A 21,019-nucleotide genomic window follows, 5' to 3' on the forward strand; every position below is an offset into this window, starting at 1 on the left:
CCAGTTTGTAAAAGTTATTTAAAACACAAACTCCAACCTTGGAGGTTTTGCTTACATCCCAAATCATATGATTTGTTTTCTTTTGTCAAGAAGAAGGAAGAGGCCTGTTAAAGTAAGGACAATGCCCAAAGTCAAAGTCCAGGGAAAGACTATTTCACACTTAAGAATCAAACCACATTTCTGTGTGACTTGGTGCCAATAGACATACTGTTGACCTGTCCTTTCATACTGCTTTTCCACCTTCACTTCTAGAAGTGCAGCCTCTCCCCCACTGCCAGTATGTCAGATATTTCAAGTGTTATTTATCACTTTCTCTCTTCTTTCTTACTGTTTGTTTTTCTTTTCTTTTTCTTTCTTTCTCTTTCTTTCTTCCTCTTTTTTCTTTCTTCTTTCTTTCTTCTTTCTTTTTCTGTCTTTCTTTTTTTTTTGATGCAGTCTCGCTCTCTTACCCAGGCTGGAGTGCAGTGGTACGATCTCAGCTCACTGCAACCTCTGCCTCCCGGGTTCAAGCTATTCTTGTGTCTCAGCCTCCCAAGTAACTGGGATTCCAGGTGCGCACCACCGCTCTCAGCTAATGTTTTGTGTTTTTAGTAGAGACAGGGATTTGCCATGTTGCCCAGGCTGGTCCCGAACTCCTGGGCTCAGGCAATCCACCCACCTCAGCCTCCCAAAGTGCTAGGATTAGGGATGTGAGCTACTGTGCCTGGTCATTTATCACCCTTTCATTGAGATCATCAGGCCACATATTAAGCCCTTATAGTTATCAATCTCCACATCGGCTCTTAAGTTCTCTCATTTCTTCATGAATTAATTCTCCACAACTTTCATTAACTAGTTCAGATATTAGTTTCGCTAGTCCCATGTTAAACTGCTTGTGCCCAAAAGCAATCAAACTCGTCCAAAAAAATCCATTTAAAACAATATTAATAAAAATCTAATTTCGATAATAATCAATTTCCTCACAGTAAAAATCTTGGAAAATGCAGGGGAGGGGCTGCCACGTGAGAAGCTCCTGCAGCGGTGTTCTGACGACAGGCCCAGCCCACGCTCTGTTTCCTTAGGTGGCTTTTGTTTGCTGAGACTGCACAGCACTAAAGGGGAAACTTATTGCTGGGGAAAATGTAACATAAAACCAAACAGTGGGAAGGGACCTTGGACTGGCATCTGGTTCAGTAGTCTGTCTCCGTCTAGGATCATACCTGACCATCCTAGATGGTAATTTCCAAAATCTGCTGGAGAAGATTCCACGAGTTTCTTTAGAAGGGAATCAGTAAACAACAACAGCAAAAATAAGTAATAACAGACTATGCGCCAATGTCAGATTATATAAGAGATCCCATTTAGATGGATACTCAATTTTCCATGATGTAGTTATTACGCATTGCATGGCTGTACCAAAATATCTCATGTACCCTGTAAATATATACGCCTACTACATACCCACAGAAACTAAAAAATAATTTTAAAAGATGCCATTTAAAGGGACCATATCGACAGCCTGCAGTGTTTCTTTTTAGTAAGACATTTCTTTTTTTTTTTTTTTTTTTTTTTTGAGACGGAGTCTGGCTCTGTTGCCCAGGCTGGAGTACAGTGGCCGGATCTCAGCTCACTGCAAGCTCCGCCTCCCGGGTTCACGCCATTCTCCTGCCTCAGCCTCCCGAGTAGCTGGGACTACAGGCGCCCGCCACCTCGCCCGGCTAATTTTTTTTTTTGTATTTTAGTAGAGACGGGGTTTCACCGTGTTAGCCAGGATGGTCTCGATCTCCTGAACTCGTGATCCGCCCGTCTCGGCCTCCCAAAGTGCTGGGATTACAGGCTTGAGCCACCGCGCCCGGCCCTTAGTAAGACATTTCTTAATGGAACACTATCCCTACTAAAATTTTCTTCAAGGCTTATGTAAAAGATATCCTAAATAACACAATCTAGAAAGCATGTCATAATGTACTCCAATGTGCAGTGGGCCTTTAGAAGTGTAAAAATTCCTTATGGTTAAGGTGAAAGTCTGACTTTTAAGAAACTGTAGAACTGGAATTTACTGATTCTGAAGAAAGATTGAACATGATGCACGTCAGTTGTTGCTTAACACCACCAGAGGGCACTCTTCACTTGCTCTCTGAAACAATTTTATTTTACATCCCCTCATAGCTATAATACTCGTTTGAGTATCTGAATATCCATATGATTGATAAACTTACCTAGGAAATTTTCTGACTGAAAAAAAATGTGTAATTATAAGTAATGCCTTTTGAGCTCTTATGCAGAAGACGGGCTGTCAACACAGTTCACAATACTGAAGAGATAATCAGATACTGGTAACTCGTCTAGAAAAAAGTGTTTCTGAAAGTCTTCTTGTAATAAGAAACCACAGGACTGTAAACATTCAGTTACATTAAATAATCATACTGCATTATTATCCCATACATTTCTCCCCCACCTTTCAAGCTATGAGCAATATAAAGCTTCTCCCAAGCATGGTGGCTCACACCTGAAATCCCAGTGCTTTGGAGGCCAACCTGGAGGGATCACTTGAGGCCAGGAGTTCAAGACCAGCCTGATGAACATAGTGAGACCCTGTGATATGGTTTGGCTGTTCCCCACCCAAATCTCATCTTGAATTGTAGCTCTTATAATTCCCAGGTGTTGTGGGAGGGACCCCGTGGGAGATAATTGAATCGTGGAGCTGGGTCTTTCCCATGCTATTCTCATGATAGTGAATAATTCTCACGAAAGCTGATCATTTCATAAAGGGGAGTTTCCATGCACGAGCTCCCTTCTCTTGTCTGCCACCATGTGAGACATGCCTTTCACCTTCCACCACGATCGTGAGGCCTCCCCAACCATGTGGAACTGTGAGTCCATTAAACCTCTCTCTTGTGTAAAATTGTCCAGTCTCAGGTATGTCTTTATCAACAGCATGAAAACGGACTAATACAGCCTGATTCTACAAAACCTTAGCTGGGCGTGGTAGTTTGTGTCAGTAATTCCAGCTGCTTGGAAGGCTGAGGCAGGAGGATTGCTTGAGACCAGGAGTTTGATGCTGTAGTGGCTATGATCACACCACTGCACTCCAGCCTGGGAGACACAGTGAGACTGTCCAAAAAAAAGAAAAAGAAAGAAAGAAATGCAAGACTTCTTCACTGGGATTTTATTACTGAAAACTTTGATGTTCCTCTTCTCACTCAGACATCTTAATAGGGCTGTCCATACTTCCATTATTTGAGAAGAAACAGTATCTTGTCAAAATGCTGATATCACACCCAGGTATTCTAAGTATTGGATTTAAATGTGTGCCTCTAGAAACAAGGAAAAATTAGATACAAGTTCTGAAAGAATTTTCAGGTATAATTTAATGAAGAAATATGTCTTTTACCTTCGGCTTCCATTTATGTGTCACTGATTAATGTAATAATAGCTTTTACTTTTATAGTGCTTTATAGGTGACATGGTGTTTTAAAATTTAATTCTCACAAAACCCTCCTAAGGTTAAGATGGCAGATGTCAATATTCCTATATTACCGCTGGGTTCAGGGAAATTACATTAACTACTTGGGCACAACCAGGCTTGGAGCTAGCTAGACAAGACACCTCAGAATTCTGATTTGAATCATTCTCTTCTTCTAGTCACCAGAACCAGGCAGTAAGCTTCCTTCCGACTCTTTAGAAAGATCCAGGAAGACAAAGAAGTGAGTAGGAGAGTTGAAAGGATCAAAATCACACACCAATGCGATTGCCCACATTTGCTTCTGTCTGAATGTTTCCATCCATGCCACCCATTTCTACTAGTCATTCTCCAAAGCCACTCTCATCTCATCCTGCTACCCTGTGTTTCTCTGGTTTTGTTTGTTGGTTTTTTGGTTTTTGTTTCGAGACAGAATCTCACTCTGTCGCCGGGCTGGAGTGCGGTGGCGTGATCTTGGCTCACTGCAACCTCTGCCTCCCGGGTTCAAGCGATTCTCCTGCCTCAGCCTCCCGAATAGCTGGGATTACAGACACATGCCGCCACGCCCAGCTAATTTTTGTATTTCTAGTAGAGACGGGGTTTCACCATGTTGCCCAGGATGGTCTCGGTCTCCTGACCTCAGGTGATCCACCTGCCTTGGCCTCCCAAAGTGCTGGGATTACAGGAGTGAGCCACCGCACCTGGCCTTTTTTTTTTTTTTTTTTTGAGACAGAGTTTTGCTTTTGTTTCCCAGGCTGGAGTGCAATGGCACAATCTTAGCTCACTGCTGCAACCTCCGCCTCCCGGGTTCGAGCAATTCTTCTGCCTCAGTCTCCTGAGTACCCGGGATTACAGGCGCGCACCATGCCTGGCTAATTTTTGTATTTTTAGTACAGGCGGGGTTTCACCATGTTGACCAGGCTGGTCTGGAACTCCTGATTCAAGTGATCCACCTGCTGCGGCCTCCCAAAGTGCTGGGATTACAGGCATGAGCCACTGCGCCCGGCCGTGTTTCTTACAGCGGGAAGCAAGGTTATGAATGCACTAGCCTGCAAAGTCTGGACCTGCCAGGAGTTCCACCCAATCTTGGCATGCTTGTGCAAGGAAGTTCCTGGACCTCACCCCAGACCAGTTTCTCAAAGTTCCCATCCATATGAAGCACCTGGGGAGCTTTTAAGACTCCCGATGCCCAGATGAATGGCATTTGAATCTTTTATCCCAATGTGCAGCCCGGGCTAAACCCACTGTCCCGGGTATATTGTGTCAGTATCTGTGAGGGTGGGCTCTTGGAGCTAGACTTTTAACTGGTTCCCTGAGTGACTCTTTTATAAAAAGTCTGAAAGCTGGCCAGGAGCCAATAAATACAAGCTGCTTTTCATTGGACTGTGAACAAGAATACTTGGGTTCTAGTTTTTCTTGGGTTCCATTTTCCTGCCTGTGTTTTTCATCTGCCCAGTGGGTGCAGGAGGTAGACTCAAATGATCAGACCTCAAAGTGGTCAAGAGGATCTCAAAATGCGGTTCCCTTAACAGCGGCATCAGCATCCTGCCCTGGCAACACGGCAAAACTTCGTCTCTACAAAAAATACAAAAATTAGCGAGGCGTGGTGGTGCGTGCCTGTAGTTCCAGCTTCTTGGGAGGCTGAGGCGGTAGGATCACTTGAAGCCAGGAGATCAAGGCTGCAGTGAGCTGTGATAGTGCCACCACACTCCAGCCTGGACAACAGAGGGAGGCTCTGTCTCCAAAAAAAAAAGACAGTTATCCTCAACATAACATTTTTGGATCAAGAGGTGACCAATAATCGCAGACATCTGAGTGCCAGCAAGGGTCCGAGGGGGTTCAGAACTTCCTGGTCCTTGGTCAGGTCACAATGCTCCTGTAAACCTTTACCGAAGTAGTTGGTTTTTTTTTTTAAAAGTATATATATACTTCCCCTTTAATCCCAGAGCTGGTTTCAAAAGCTACATGATTGCTGTTTTTGTGTTTTATCTCAGTTCTCTAAAATTATCCTAGGCTGCGTGCAGGAATGGGTACAGGCCCTTTAAACAAATGGAGTTAGTTGTGTTAGTTCTTTTCCTGCTTCACTGTTACACCAGTGCTATCCATCCACTGGCTGCCTCAGAGAGGTCTCTGCAGCGCCCTCTCTCTGCCTAGTGCTTTCTGGAGCCACTTGTCTAAGTTGGAATTGGCTCTTCTCCCTGCCCCAGGCAAACAGGTCCAGGGAGATTGCAGCCGTGAGTGTGGGCCGCTCAGGCCTCCAGCCGTTTCTGCTATAAGCAGAAGGAGCCCTGGTAATAATCCCTTGCCCTGTCTGTCCTGTGGGTCCTGGCACTGACCTTTACAAGGCTCTTTACAAGGACTGTGGCTGCCAAGATTCCAGAAGGCTTAAGGATTCAATTTGACAAAGGAAAAAGGGAAAGAGGAGGACAAACATGTACTGGGTGCGAGCTATGTGTTAGGAAAGGTTCGAGTGCATATGTGAGGACACAGTGGCTCTGAACGCTTCACAGCGTTGCCTAAGATCACACTGTCAGAGCCAGTGCTCAGAACTGCTTCTGTCCAACCTCCAAGCCACATCCAGGGCAGGACTCTGCCTCCTTTTTCAGGCCTATGCTTTTCAGCTGCTTCCATCTATGAGGGAAGTGGAGGCAAACAATGTCGATAAGAAATCAGTTTGGGACAAAATATGCTAGGACCCCATTTTTTCACAGGAATTGGTAGCTAATTTTAAAGGCCAATGTCAGATTTTAATTTTTCTTTTTTTCTAAGAAAATGCCCACCTATATAAATACATGTACAAAAAATAGAAAGTCTTACATTTTTCTATTTTAGTATGAAAACTCCTTGATAACCTAAGGAAAGGAGCTGGGAACCAGATATGCTGGTGTCTGCACACTCAACCTCCAGGAGCACTGGAGAGAAAGAGGGCCGCAGACGGGCGGGGCCTCAGTCTCAGAGGTCCGGGAGGAAGTCCCGGCTTTGTGACTTGCTGAATTGTCTTGGTAAATTCAATCTATTTGAGCTTCAGTTTCCTCCTCTGCAAAGTGGTGATCATAACTACCTTGCACAATCGTTGTGAAAATACTAAATCATATATTTTAAATGCAGTCTCTGGTAGATAATAGGCACTCAATACATGCTGTTCTCACTATCTCCCATTACACCTAATTGTTCTTACTAACAAAACATATCAGCTCTAATACGAAAAGTTAGAAGGGATCAGGTGAGAACAACAAAAGTAGTGCGAAGCATATTAAAAAAAAATAGGTCCCCAAGACAACAGAAGTGGTTCTTTTTTTCTTTTTATGAGATAGGGTCTCATTCCATTGCCCAGAGAGCACTAGACTACAGTGACATGATCTCAACTCACTGCAAGCTCCGCCTCCCAGGCTCAAGTAATCCTCCCACCCCAGCCTCCCAAGTAGCTGGGATTATAGGCATGCACTACCATGCCTGGTTCATTTTTGTATTTTTTTGTAGAGACAGAGTTTCGCCATGTTGGCCAGGCTGGTCTTGAACTCCTGGGCTCGAGGGATCTCCCTGTCTCAGCCTCCCAAAGTGCTGGGATTACAGGCATGAGCCACCGCGCCCGGCCTACAGAAGCAATTTTAAGAGACGTAATGTCATAGCAGATGAGTGAATTATAGTTCTGTTTTCAGCACAGTGTAGCTGGCCCCCTGGGAGGTTGAACCTGAGGTTTGTTCCCTGAGATCCTTCTGAGGTCTTGCCTCAGCCAGTCTCTACACAAATGAAATAATTATAATGTAGTCACCAACAGTTGTGAACAGCTCAGTATGCTTTCCTCATTTGCAGATAAATATCAAGAATTAAATGGCTATCATCACTTCCCCATCCAAGGTCCCTTCTTATAAGAGCTGTTTTACAGTCGTGGGACCTCCACGGACTTGGACGTGAGATAGTTTAGCCCAGTTCAAACCACTTTTGGTTCTGTTGGCCTGCCAATCAAGGAGTCAGAAGGTAAAATCCCCAGTCAAAGTGCTATGTCCTCCTGGGAGCAGGCCCCGTGCACTGGCCCAGCAATGATAAGCACCGTGGCATTTAACAGGCAGCTGGGACGAGCGAATAGACGAAGAAAATCAGAAAGACATAACTAAAAGTGGGAAAGGTGTGAATTTTCTCATGACAGGATGAAGAAGAAAGCTGGGAGAACTTGGAAGTCAGTGGAATATATTTGTCCTCAGTGAATAGCAAGAAAATATTAACATAGTGTTTAACATCCAGGATCCAGCTGGGCACAGTGGCTCACACCTGTAATCTTAGTACTTTGGGAGCCCAAGGTGGGCAGATTGCTTGAGTTCAGGAGTTCGAGACCAGCCTGGGGAACACGGTGAGACCCCATCTCAACAAAAATTACAAAAATTAGCCAGGCATAGTGGCACACGCCTCTAGTCCCAGCTTCTCGGGAGGCCGAGGTGGGAGGATCACTGGACCCTGGCAGGTCGAGGCTACAGTGAGCTGAGATTGCACCACTGCACTCCAGCCTGGGCAACAGAGCAAGAACCTGTCTCAAAAACAAGCAAACAAACCAAATACAAAAAACACAAAACAAAATCCAAGACCCAGTGGTACAGCAACCAAGAGGACGCTGCTATGGATGACATTGGTACTGTGAACATGGCCCAGAACTGGAATGAGAACAAGGCCTAAGCATAGAGTAGGAGTAGAGTAAATAGAAAATAAGTCGGTTTCTCAGAGTTGAAGACACAGCCTGAGAAGCATAGTGAGAGCCTATCTCTACCAAAAAAAAAAAAAAAGAAAAAAAAATGTTAGCCAGGCATGCTGGTGTGCACTTGTGGTCCCAGCTATTGGAGAAGCTGATCTGGGAGGATCACTTGAATCCAGGAGTTCAAAGCTGCAGTGAGCTGTGATCACGCCACTGCACTCCAGTCTGGACAACAGAGCAAGAACCTGTCTCAAAAAAAAAAAAAAAAAAAAGAACCAGAGTTGTAAGCAGAACTAGGAAAGTGAACAGACCACATATGTTTGGGACCTGCCAACGTGACCTTGGGTTAATCACTTACCACCTTCTCTGTACCCACCTTCTCTCCCTTCTAAAAAGGGGACACAGGGCCTGCCCTCCCACATTGACAGTACTGTTGAGGGTTCAAATAGGTAAGTGAAACAGCGTTGCTAGATTCAACAATGATATGAAGAGACACTGAGACCTGAGCAAACGTCCCTGCTGTGGCTGCCATACAACCACCCATACTGTGTGCATAAGCCACAGAGAGCAGCAAAGGAAGGAAGAGCAGATCCACAGAGGTGTGGGAGTTTACCCTGGGGGCACTGCTGGATTAGACATGCGGGCATTTCGGGTAGAGGTGGGCTCCTGTGTGATGAGTTCAGGGGATGGAGAAGTCACCGCCTTGGCTGGGTGCAGGCGATCGGGTATGGGAAGGGCCTTGGTTGTCATGCGGGGTGTGTGGCCTTTTCTCTGCAGGAAAGGAAGCTCCATCGGAAGGTTTTCAATTCTGTTGGCAAATTTTCAGATTATTCCAATAGCAGCACAAAGGTCGACTGGAAAATGCAAGGCCAGAGGTGGAGAAACAAGGTGGGGTTCTATTGCAGGAACCAGGGGAGAGCCACAGGGGCTAGAAACAGAGGCGCTTAGAGAACGATGACATTCGTCATTCTGCTTGAAAACAATAAATAACTCATTACATGTTAACATGAAGAACACTTTTTATAAAATTTATAAAATTACTATTTTATAAAACAAAAAAAGTATACAGTGGCATTGTTTTATGCTTTTGCAATTCTTTTAGAGGTGTGGCTCCATAGAAGAGCTGGATTTTCACATCTGCCCTGCATTCAGTGGATTGTAGCCTATTGTTTTGGTTGAAGTATATGAAGAAAATCTAGTCTCACACAGATTTTGGAAAAGGTAGGAGGACAGAGTAAGTACTTTAATAATCTTGAGATAATTGTGGATTTTTTTTTTTTTTTTTTTTGGGACAGAGTCTTGCTCTGTCACCCAGGCTGGAGTTCTGTGGCATGATCTCTGCTCACTGCAGCTTCCGCCTCCTGGGTTCCAGCAATTCTCCTGAGTAGCTGGGATTGTAGGTGCGCACCACCACACCTGGCTAATTTTTGTTCTTTTAGTAGAGATGTGGTTTTGCCATGTTGCCCGTGCTGGTCTTGAATTCCTGGCCTTAAGTGATCCACCCACCTTGGCCTCCCCAAAGTGTTGGGATTACAGGCATGAGCCACCACGCCCAGCCAACTGAGGCTATTCTTGATGCTACAAGAAACTCTATACTTAATAGTTTCTTTTTTCTTTTTTTTTAAGGTCAAGTGAAAGCAGTGGGAGTGGAAAAGGAACAATCTTTCGTAAAGGTTGTTTGCAGTGTGGAGTCTGAAACCCTATTAATGGCAGTTTTGTGCTGCTGCACTGGTCTAGCTTGTGCTTGGAATAGATCTTATATCCATGTGTGTGACTTTATAACATCATGTGTTGATCACTTAAAAAATACTGGCTCACTTATGCAGATCTTTCAAATGTTAACACATTTCAGAATAAAAGATCCAAAATTCACTCATTTATTATCATTCATTCATTCATTCATTCATGGGGGGTGCAAGGAACGTGGAAAAGAAAAAACCTTAACTAGAAAAATCTTTATATATTAGGAAGCTGGTAAACTCACAGTGACGTCTTCAACTTGGAAATCTGTATCTTCAGCCCAGATCCCTTCACTGAGTTCCAGGCTGACTTACCCAATTGCCTGCTTGACATCTCTTCATTATTCTCAAGGCCCCTCAAACTTACCATGAAGAAAACATACTCAGGCTTTGCATTCAAACCTGGTGCTCTGCCATGTTCCTGGCCAGAGAATCACCAGCAGTAACTTCAGCCAGAAATCTCTGACACGCCTCCCTCACTCACCACCACTTCTGTTCCCACGAATAGCCAAGTCCTGTCAGCTTTATCTTCTGGTGGGCTGTAGCCATGTCTGTCCACAGAAAACCCCCAAGTGGACATCAGTGGAGACTCCCCAGCTCTTACAGCACAGTCTTAGGTAAGGGGAAGCTGGTCAAAAGCTGGCTCAGCACAAAGTTCAGGGCTGGAAACCCGGACATCAGGCCTCGATGCCATGGCCCGTTGAGTGACAGAATTAATTTCTTTCATGGTATAAGATGCTCCTTCCATTTGGGCCTATCCTTGAGGCCAACTAGGGTGAGTGTGTTAGATGCCAAGGGCTTGCTACTCAAGGTCAAAAGATGGGCTGTCAAGTTTCCATTCCAATACCTAGGACAGCTTATGGGAGAAAACGTGGGTTTCTTAAGACTGTCCCCCTCGTCCACCACAGAACAGACCCCGGGAGGTTTTCTGACTCCTTCATGTGACTCCTCTTATTGTCGAATCTTAGGAAGCTAGAAGGGAGTGAATGTTCAGACGCAGTGGATAAAAGCCTGAAGTCCAGTAACACTCAGTAACACTCTGAAGGCTTCTTCATTGCTGCATCTAGTCAACACTGTCTACGCTGCCTTCTGGCCATTTTTCTTTTTTCACAGTCAAAGCAGCCAGGATGGCAGGACCTTTGAAGTTAGGCATGACCGACCTGTGAGCACTGCCCCTGCTGGTCCGCTCAGAATACAGTGGCCTGCACCAGGGCAGTCGCCACAACCTCAGCCTTCGGGCACAGCATTCGAACAAGCTAGATGCATGGAAGAGGGATGAAATAAAAAAATACACACATTTTCTAAGTAAGAAATTTATTTGATCAAGTGGCAATATATGAAGATATTTTAAACTATAAGGCTGTATCCAGACAAAAAGCATCTTTATTATAAAGTAAGTGTTATCAATTTAAATGGCACCTAAAATCAAAGAATGAGTTTCCTATAAAGGTCTGTATAAAGCTTTCATAAAATCCTCATGTATTTTAAAACTAGGTTGCAAGTGTAACAGAAAAACCTATAAACAGTACTTAAAAGCAGATTTCTTAAAATTTATAATACCTACAGTGTGTCACTATAGACAGTATTCGGGGGGCTCTGTGACAATCAAATATGGCTGCCGTGAGTAAGGGAGCGTGTCCCCTGAGGAGCAGAACTGAAGTGGTGAATACGCCTCAGCCTCGAGCTCCCCGCACAGCATCCTACCATTCCAAATTCTTGGGACTTTGAATTGAGAATTACTAAAAGAGGTGGTGGGAAACCAGGATTGGAAAGAGGGAAGGGAGAGGAAACCAAGGCATGCCAGGATCAAAGATATCTATAAAGCAGCTTTATAAATGACCAAGAAAATGGGTTTCTAAAACTCACAAAATGGTGAGACCTTGGGGCTGCAACATGGCATCTGAGAAGAGGATGATACCACGCCCTGCTGGGAGGGGCTGACCTGCATGCCAGGTGCTTGGCTTGGAGCCACCACACGCAACAGCATGAAACTTCCTCTGCAGTGCCAAGTCATTACCTGGAAACACTGGGGACAGGTCAGTGTGTAGGTTATACCAGCTTTCCCCAAAGATTTTTCCAGCAACCAAGTGACTCTGTCTTTGGGGCTGTGATGGGAGCTGACATGGAGGAATCTGCAGCTCCAGGTTCTAACATCAAGAGAGCTTCAGACAAGTGGGAACACCAGATATAAAGAGGGTGACATACACACACTGTTCGCAGCAAAACGCAAAGGTGTCCAATGATTAAAATGAAATTGAGTGATAGGGAGAAATGGAGAAGATTCCAGAGAGCCAGGGATGATAACTAAAAATAATTATATAGCACCCATTATTACTAATTTATTTTAGCATCACTGTAGATTTATATAGTGTCTATGCTATTAGTTTAGTAAATATAAATATTTATGAGGGATTTCAAAATATTTTAAATGACATATACATTCTAATATAAATATTACACTCCAGATTCATACAACTGAGTTGATGTTACATTTAAAAGTAGTAGATACGGGGTTGTATATGGAGTAACTTTTGCAGACCATTTTCTGAACTTTGATCATTCAGCTAAGTAAAGGCCAAAACACACAGGAAGCATCTTACTGGGAACTTTGGCAGCAAACATGTTTTTATCTATGTATTTATGCATTATACAAAGATATACTTATTCATTTGTATAAATGAATTTAAAGTACTCCATAGGAGATCTTACATTTAAAACACTTTTCTCTCTTCTTATCTGCTTCTTTGCAATCAAGTCTATAAGGGAGGGCTTCTCAATGCCTTATACCTTTTTTCAGAGTCTCACTGTCTTCCTTAGAGGTGTGTATTTAAAAATAGTTTCATGTTTCCCATTCAGGCTAAGTGGCTCTTTTAAGAGTCCTAACCTTGAGATTACGATCTTCACATTGAGACACTGATACACACACACACTTTAATAAAAACAGTAAGTGGTCTTATGTCACCTACTTTTAGCAGTGTGCTTTTAAAACAGGTTTGTTCCCAGCATTACAGAAAATAATCTCCAAACACATTCATTACTCCATTATTTTCTACTCAGGGAAGGATGTTACATCTAACGACTGTATAGAGTGATTCTGTAAATTAGTCTTATGCATGTGTAAACTAAATGGGTTGCCTAACTTTACCCCAGTGGTTACAGGAAAGTAGTATCGGCTATGATGTCACAGTCACACCTGTGCTCTCAGGTACAGGGAGACAGTGAGAGCGTGAGAGAGAGTTCAACCTGAGAGAGCTTTATCATTTCAAAGCCTAGGCTGTCATTCACCTTTGCTTCATTTCTCCAAAACAAGTTCCTAATTTAGCTACCTGAAGAAACTGCTGCAGCAGTACAGTGAAAGCAGCCTTTTTTTTGAAATAGGGTCTCACTCTGTTGCCCAGGCTAGAGTGCAGTGGTATGATCTGGGCTCACTGCAACCTCAACCTCCCAGGTTCAAGCGAACCTCCTACCTTAGCCTTCTGAGTAGCTGGGACTACAGGCGTGCACCACCACGCCCAGCTAATTTTGTTTGTAGAGATGGGGTTTAGCCATGTTGCCCAGGCTGGTCTTGCCCAGGCTGGTCTTGAACTCCTGGGCTTAAGTAATCCATCCACCTTGGCCTCCCAAAGTGCTGTGATTACAGGTGTGAGACACCGTGTCCAGTTGACAGTAGCCTTTTTACTGTAACGTCAATAAACCAACATCTGATGAAGATGTCAGGAACTGGATCCGGAGTCTGCATAAATTTTCTCAATGAGTGACCGAGCATGTTACTCATTTGAGTAACTCAAATGAAATTACTAAAATAATTGTATTAAAAACATATTTAGGAAAATGAGGTGACCCTAGATGAGCTTATTTACATGCCTCCTCTAACAGAAATCACCTCATGGGAAGAGTTGCTGCTTTTGGCTCAGGTCACCTGAAAACAATTTCATTTGGAACTTTTCTTAGCCGTTTAACCTAACAGGGGACTGACTCAAAGTTGGTTCTAGTGGATGAAGCAAAAGAGACATGACCAGCATGGCCAATCAACGAGCTTCACTCAACGGAGTGTCCTGGCCAAGTGCCACAGCCACGCTGACCAGACACACTGACCAGTTATGCATTTCCCACCAGCCAAACGCCACTGTTTACTAAACCATGATTTCAGTAGAAAAGAGAGCTCTGGAATGACGGCCCTCACTGCAGTATCTGGGTTGGGTGCCCACAGCCTGGCCTGTGGTAAACCCTCTGCCCTCCACTGTGTTCACGTTCACGGCTCTGGCACTGGGGCATCTGGCACTTTTTTAAAAGCGACGTCTCTGCCTCTAGATGAACAATCTGGAACTTCAGAATACAGACCAAAGAATGAAGCAGATCTTTCAGTCACCGTACCCTGTGGCACCTGCCCAGCCATTTAACCCCCCTGTCCTCCCAACATACATAAAGTGTTTCCCACACCCGTGTGTGCAGGACAAGGTGACTCCAAATCCCAAGGAAGTTGAGTTTGGCTGGAGGTTAACCCCATGCTCAGAAACCCATCTGTTATCTTTCCAGCTTCAGGTTTCAGAGCAGTTTATAAATGGCATAATACAAGGGTAATGTGAGTCAAGTCTGAGAGTTGTGTTCATTATCAAGTTATCGACACAGAGCCCAACTAAGCAAGGTGATCCAGTGGGGTAATACTTCCGGCCTGGGAGAAAAATAAAACCAGTCAAATCACACCTTTCTCTAAAACGTCCCGTTACAAAATATGGAATAAAGTTTGAGATTCCATGCTTTTTCACGTTACCTTAGCCTCAAATTTAAACTTACATTGTTTGTTAAAATTATCAAACGGACAACCCCATTGCCATGGAACAAAAAAGACCGTGAGGAAAAAGAATCACAACTTGGAAAAAAGTAAGTGAAAAGGCATTGAGAGAGTGCTAAGATTTGTTAAGTTAAAACAACAATATATCTACAAAAGACTGTGAAAATATATATCTCAAAAGAGAACAAGGCATAGTCAGAAGGCTCAGTAAAGCAATCACTTTAAAAGCTGACTAATCAAAAGGGTAAGTGAAAGAACCCTTCCATCCTTGACCCTTCCTCACTTCCTCCCTCAGACGCTACCAGTCTGGATGCACTAAAGCAGAAGAACCTAAAAGCCACGAAAAAGTGCTGGTATTTTTCAGGATCTCTTCAAGACATGTTCTGTCTTGGTAACCCGAATTCTTTCTCTGATCAAGGCAGCTGATGGACTTTCAATGTATTTGGAGATGCCGGTTCAAAGACCTCATCATCATCTTCTGCTCCTTCTTCTATCGGTTTCATCTTGGCAGAGGCTCGCTGGTGTGGGGATGACACATCTGTGGAAAGATACAGGAGGGAAAACCACTGAAGGCAGTCTGCCCAGACACCGGTGTGATGTATCAATTATAAATTCCAACTGGAAAACAAAGCTGTAGGAACCTGTCACTAGTACCAAGAACACAATTTCCAGAAACCATTCTATTTCAATCCAGCATGTCAGGAAAACCACCAAGTCAAGAAGAGACTCTCAGTCAGGAGCACAGACGAGGGACAGATTCCACCTCACGTGCTTGGATGATCTGAGCTGCTCAAATACATTCAGTTCCCAGGGATTGGCCCCACAGTCTGTTTAGGACTCAAAATGCATGTTCCTACATTAATATCATACGTGGGCGCTTGGGTTTCATATTAGCCCTTGAAAGTTGATTTAACTCCTAATTTCCCCAAAGAATACTTCTATTCTAAAATTATGGAACCTATCGCCATCTGTAATATCACCTAAAACACATTTCTTGCCTCCACCATGGAGTCCAGCCACTCCCTGGGCTGATACGCAAAGGAGAAAGGAGAAGAGGAAGAAAGGCCAGGCATTCAGGAGGGAAGAGCCGAGTGGAGGAAACACAATCCCAGGTAGCAGCAGGAGAAAACGCATCCCCAGGGCCTTTTAGGATGCCATTTAATCAAAGGAACCAGGCAACAATTCATTCATTCAGTCACTCACTGGCTTCTGCATTCACCAAATGCTTATCGAGCATCTACCATGGATACCATGCTTGGTGTAGAAGAAAATACTATCTAAAAGTAAGAGTAGAAGTCATTATCAATAGGCCTCTCAAGGTGCCTAATGAGCAGCTAACGTGACTGCATGAACTCCCCTCCTTACAGTCGCCACCATCACTGTCAGGATCCATGTTGTCTGGGCTTCCACCTGCTCCGCCCACACCCATCTCCCTGCTGCCCAGTCACAGGGTGGAGTGGCATTCAGGCAGCCCACAAATGCTGAACTCAGCTGGGGAGAAGGTTGATGGTGGAGGGACACGGGGTGAAACCTGGCTCTTTCTTTTTTTTTTTTTGAGAGGGAGTCTGGCTCTGTCGCCCAGGCTGGAGTGCAGTGGCCCGATCTCAGCTCACTGCAAGCTCCGCCTCCCGGGTTTACGCCATTCTCCTGCCTCAGCCTCCCGAGTAGCTGGGACTACAGGCGCCCGCCACCTCGCCCAGCTAGTTTTTTTTGTATTTTTTAGTAGAGACGGGGTTTCACCGGGTTAGCCAGGATGGTCTCGATCTCCTGACCTCGTGATCCGCCCGTCTCGGCCTCCCAAAGTGCTGGGATTACAGGCTTGAGCCACCGCGCACGGCCGAAACCTGGCTCTTTCAATACGTGCTAACAGCAAAAGCGAGTGGAGGATCTATTAAGACATGAAGCAGATCTGCCACAAGATGACCAGAGAAGTTTGTCAAGATCAGCTGTCATTCACTGGCAGGAGTCAGGAGCAGACAGCTGGGTTGGCCAGCACAGGGAGAATGCCAAACCAGCAAGGAGGGCCATGGGCCACGAGCATGCCACACGGCCGCTTCTGGAGGGAGGCTGAGACAGCAGCAAAGGCCTTGCCCTGGCACTCAGTCATGAATGAGTGGTCATTCCTGGCCCCTGGTATGGCACAGGAGGAGGGAGCACGCAGAGTGGTCAAGACCAGAGGCTCAGGAAACAGTTCCAGGGTTCGAATCCCTACTCTGCAATCTGCACTCATTGCAATACCTTTCTAGGCCTCTGTTTCCATATCTATAAAAAGGGGATATTCTTAGGATCTGCTCCATGGGATTGTTGGAAGGATTAAACTGAATAATGCATATGATGTGCTTAGCAGGGTGTTGGGCCTACAGAACATATGACTAAATGTCATTTCTTATTAACTGTCCAGTCACTGCCGTACATCTGGGGAAATGCTACTACCAGTCACATCTTCTAACATAAGAAAATATGCAGGGCTAGACTGTGGTACAGCTAATGCATACTTGCTATACATATATGGAAACTGTTCACTTACAGACATTCACAGCAAAAATACTGAGTTTCTTGAATGACAACTACTGACATAAACTGTAGAAAAGAAGCGTCTAATAAAATGGTCCAAGAACCCAATTCTGCATAGGGCACAGCATGGGAAGTTCTCAGGCGAGTTCTTCCCCTTTCCCAGTGACATCAAACACACCAAACACAACCTTTACTTCACGTCTACTCAAATGGCAGTGAATACTATCCGTGTGACCTTGGACAAGTTACTTTACCTCTTTGTGCCTTAATTTCCTTGTCTGTAAAATAGGAATAATAACAGCACCTATTTCATATGGTTGTTATAAGGATAAAACAGCTTGATATTTTTAAAGTTCTTAGATCAGTGCCTGGGATGTAATAATCACTTTGTAAATATTTGTAAGAATGTAAAAATCGATTACTATGGTCTTTGGAAGGCTATGGACTTAATAATGAGAAAATTTGTTACAATTCATCATTGCTCATCAGAACGGTCAATAAAGGAAGTGGGCCTTGTGCTCAAATGGGGGTTTGTGTTTCTCAATCTTAGCTCTTTTGAGTGTAGCAAAATTGTCTTTACAAACAAAAACATAGCCCTGGCTTCTATCATATTTTTAGCCTTAAGTTATCACTGGGTCTCATAAAATATTAACTTAGGCTGAGTATCTACAATGAGACAAAACTCTCAGAACAAACAATAAGATGGCATGTCTAAGAGCATTAAACCAAATCAATAATAAATCGTATTTGGACATAATTGTATAATAGCTTAACAGAAACAAACCCAGTTCATTTCGTCTGAGGAAGTAGGACTAACTGGTTTCTAGTTGTTAAGCTCACCTATCAAACCAGGAGGGACATCCTACAGTTATATTGAGGCAGCTATCTATACTCTGGAGCCACAGTGCTATCTGACCCTCCCAACTCTCTCACCTATCCTTGCATTTTTTTTCACTGAGAGAAAATGAAGGGAGGGCTCAACACAAAAGGAAATGGTTAAGTAACAACTTCCCAAGAGTTTTCGGCTTTTCTGTGAACGAATTTATTCTACTCCCACCATGTTTGCGGGGGAAGAAGAAGAGCTGTGGAACTTACTATATAACATTGAAGGGATAATGAGAGTCATTCACAATCCTTGGGGTGACATCCAGGGTCCTCCAAGTTGGGCCTCCCTCCCTCTTCCAGTCCAAGCTCTTGCAAACTCACTGCTCTTCAAATCCAGCCCATCCTCCTCTTTTCATCTTGCTTTTTTCCCTCTACTTGGAATGGTTCCTTCGCTCCCATCCCTAACCACCAAACTCCTATCGTTTCCTCAAGCAGGGTTCAAACTCCACCTCCTTCATGTGTAACCCTCCCTGACTCCGGTGGGAAGATTCTACCCTCTTCATCTCAATAGCTTCAGCCCTTACATGTTCTGTGTCACATTGTGGTTAGAGTACTTGTATCTCTTCCTTATTAGAAAACAGGCATCTGGAATGCTGTAACCAAGGCCTCTTTTCTTTTCTTTTCTTTTTTTTTTTTTTTTTTGAGGCGGAGTCTCGCTCTGTTGCCCCCAGGCTGGAGTGCAGTGGCGCGATCTCGGCTCACTGCAAGCTCCGCCTCCCGGGTTTACGCCATTCTCCTGCCTCAGCCTCCCGAGTAGCTGGGACTACAGGCGCCGCCACTACGCCCGGCTAATTTTTTGTATTTTTAGTAGAGACGGGGTTTCACTGTGTTAGCCAGGATGGTCTCGATCTCCTGACCTCGTGATCCGCCCGTCTCGGCCTCCCAAAGTGCTGGGATTACAGGCTTGAGCCACCGCGCACGGCCGCAAGGCCTCTTTTCTCCTGCAGCCTCACAGAAGTACCCCACACATAGCCAGGACCTTGATAATGTCCTTAAGTACACAGTCATGAAAAAAATCTCTCCTCTGAAAGGCCACATAGGGAACCTCAGAAAGGATCCTGAGGATGAGGGAAAAAGACATGGGCATCACCTTTAATCTCTGGCGGGTCTCCCAGTGGGGCATCGCCAGCATTCCTCAAGCACGGGCAGGCTTCAGGGTCCCGTAAATCTCATTAGGAAAAGGGACTGTCATCACTCCACTCTGTAGTGTGTCCCCTAAAGGAAATCACTTTGGTAGAATTGATTCGACACTGCTTAGCGCATGGACTAGAACACTGTTCTCTCAAGGGAGTATCAATAGGCTTAATAGCACCATCACCTGCTACAATGTTTTCATCCAATCAGTAAAAGGAATCAGGGAGTGACCACAAGGTGCTAGACAATGTGTTGGGGAAATAAAAAGGAATCACACCTGGTCTTTCATGCTGTCTTATTTTATTTCTCCGAAACTCAAAGCACTTTTCAGAGCAATTCACCCAAACCACATCTGTACTATTATTTCTACTGTATATTCAGAAGCTAAAGCAAAGACATCCGTGAAAAAAAACAGAGAGGGGTGGATGCCATGAATGAGCTTATTTCTCACCAGGGCGTGAACCACTTAGAACACATCCTAGAAGGAGCAGAGGTGTCCTGTTAGCTATAACCAGGGAGCCCTAACAGCCTGGAAAGATGGAATTCTTCTACAAAAGTTCCTGACTCACTTTCATTTCAAGCTTTGTGGCTGAGAATCTGCAATCCCCCTGGCAAGTGCCTGTCCTTACAACAACATTGCCTTGTTGCTTTTTCCACCATGGTACACACACTGGCAGAGAGGAGCACAGCCCAACCTGTCACTTCCAGGGACTACCCGGTGCCAGCTGGCTGCCAACCCCTCACTTGGAATCAGAATCACAGACAGTGTCCACTCTTTGTACCAACCCGTTAGCCTGGCCTTCTGTATCACTGAGGGCCAAGTATAACATTCACATCCAGGAAGACAAAAGGATCACCTGCCCTGCCTCGGAATCTGCAACTGTCATGGCCACCAGAAAGGCAGGCTTTGAGGAGTGAGGGGCTCACCTGGCCCCTAGACATTGGGCTCTCTGGCCTCATCAGTAGACTTACTGGTTCAATGGAAAGACCCAGAGTCCATCCCTATATAGCTGGAAATTATTTCTTTGAAGCCCTAATACATCCAAAACCAATTTGTAGTATGAACAAAAAAAAAAAAAAATGAGGGAATATTATATTTCAAGGGAATGCTCTTCCATTTCACAAGTTGAACATTAATAAATAACTTCTACAGGTGTGCCTGGTTTTTCACTAATTTTACGTACTCATGGATCATCAGAAATTTGCCCAGAGGCCCAACTATCTTCTAGAGATGTGAGAACATGAGAGGAGAGAGGAAAAAATAGAGCTTATCTTTAGTTAAGTGCTTTTTCAAATCACTTTTGTCCTTCAAGGATGTTACTGTAAGGTTCATGATCTCTGTAGAATGCTTTACTTTTCATTTATTCCCAATTGTAGAGGGGCAAATAATTCCATATCCATAAATTTCCCAGAAAATTGATTCTTAGTTTTCTATTAAAACTATTTTTACAGTTGGGAGGCAGAGTGGTTAACTCCATCCTGTTGTATTTACTGTGATCAGGAAAAGACTTTGGTAGTAATTTTTTTTCCGTTAGCTATAATCACCTTCTACCTACCAGTTAATACATTTTATTATGAAAGCATATAAGCAGTATCATACTGAACTGCAATCCAGACTTAACAGGTGTGAAACTGTTAAACAGTTATGTCAAGAGTTACTGTTGCTGGAGGGATGTTTCATATTAGACCAAGCGGCAAAAAAATCCTCTGCTCAAAGGACTTCCACAAGGACCAAGGCATCGAGAAGGTGCAGCCAGTGGAGCAGAATTGTGCTCTGGGCTGTCTGCCACAGTCGCAGTATGTTCAGGTGGGAAACAGAACTGTGGCACCAG

The 21,019-nt window shown here is 44.3% G+C and overlaps 1 protein-coding gene and 1 long non-coding RNA gene across 4 annotated transcripts in view; both read right to left on the minus strand.

Moving 5' to 3' along the window:
- Positions 1–11,159: 11,159 nt before the first annotated feature.
- LOC112623258 lies at positions 11,160–13,935 on the minus strand. Its single transcript, XR_003119112.1, has 2 exons — positions 12,668–13,935; positions 11,160–12,631 (listed from the first exon to the last, which is right to left on the minus strand). It is a non-coding gene; the product is annotated as an uncharacterized LOC112623258 (long non-coding RNA).
- Positions 13,936–14,809: 874 nt separating this feature from the next.
- BVES (blood vessel epicardial substance) overlaps positions 14,810–21,019 on the minus strand; it is a 36,492-nt gene continuing 30,282 nt past the window's right edge. For 2 of the 3 annotated variants that reach the window (XM_025383544.1, XM_025383543.1), the window contains exon 8: positions 14,859–15,192. In XM_025383544.1, coding sequence (XP_025239329.1) covers positions 15,068–15,192 — 125 coding nt within the window. In that variant the 3' untranslated portion in view covers positions 14,859–15,067. Of the gene's footprint in view, positions 15,193–21,019 lie in introns of all 3 variants that reach the window. The other variant, XM_025383545.1, reaches the window with a different exon arrangement.

The sequence above is a fragment of the Theropithecus gelada genome, chromosome 4 (genome assembly GCF_003255815.1).
Source record: "Theropithecus gelada isolate Dixy chromosome 4, Tgel_1.0, whole genome shotgun sequence".
NCBI lineage: Eukaryota > Metazoa > Chordata > Mammalia > Primates > Cercopithecidae > Theropithecus > Theropithecus gelada.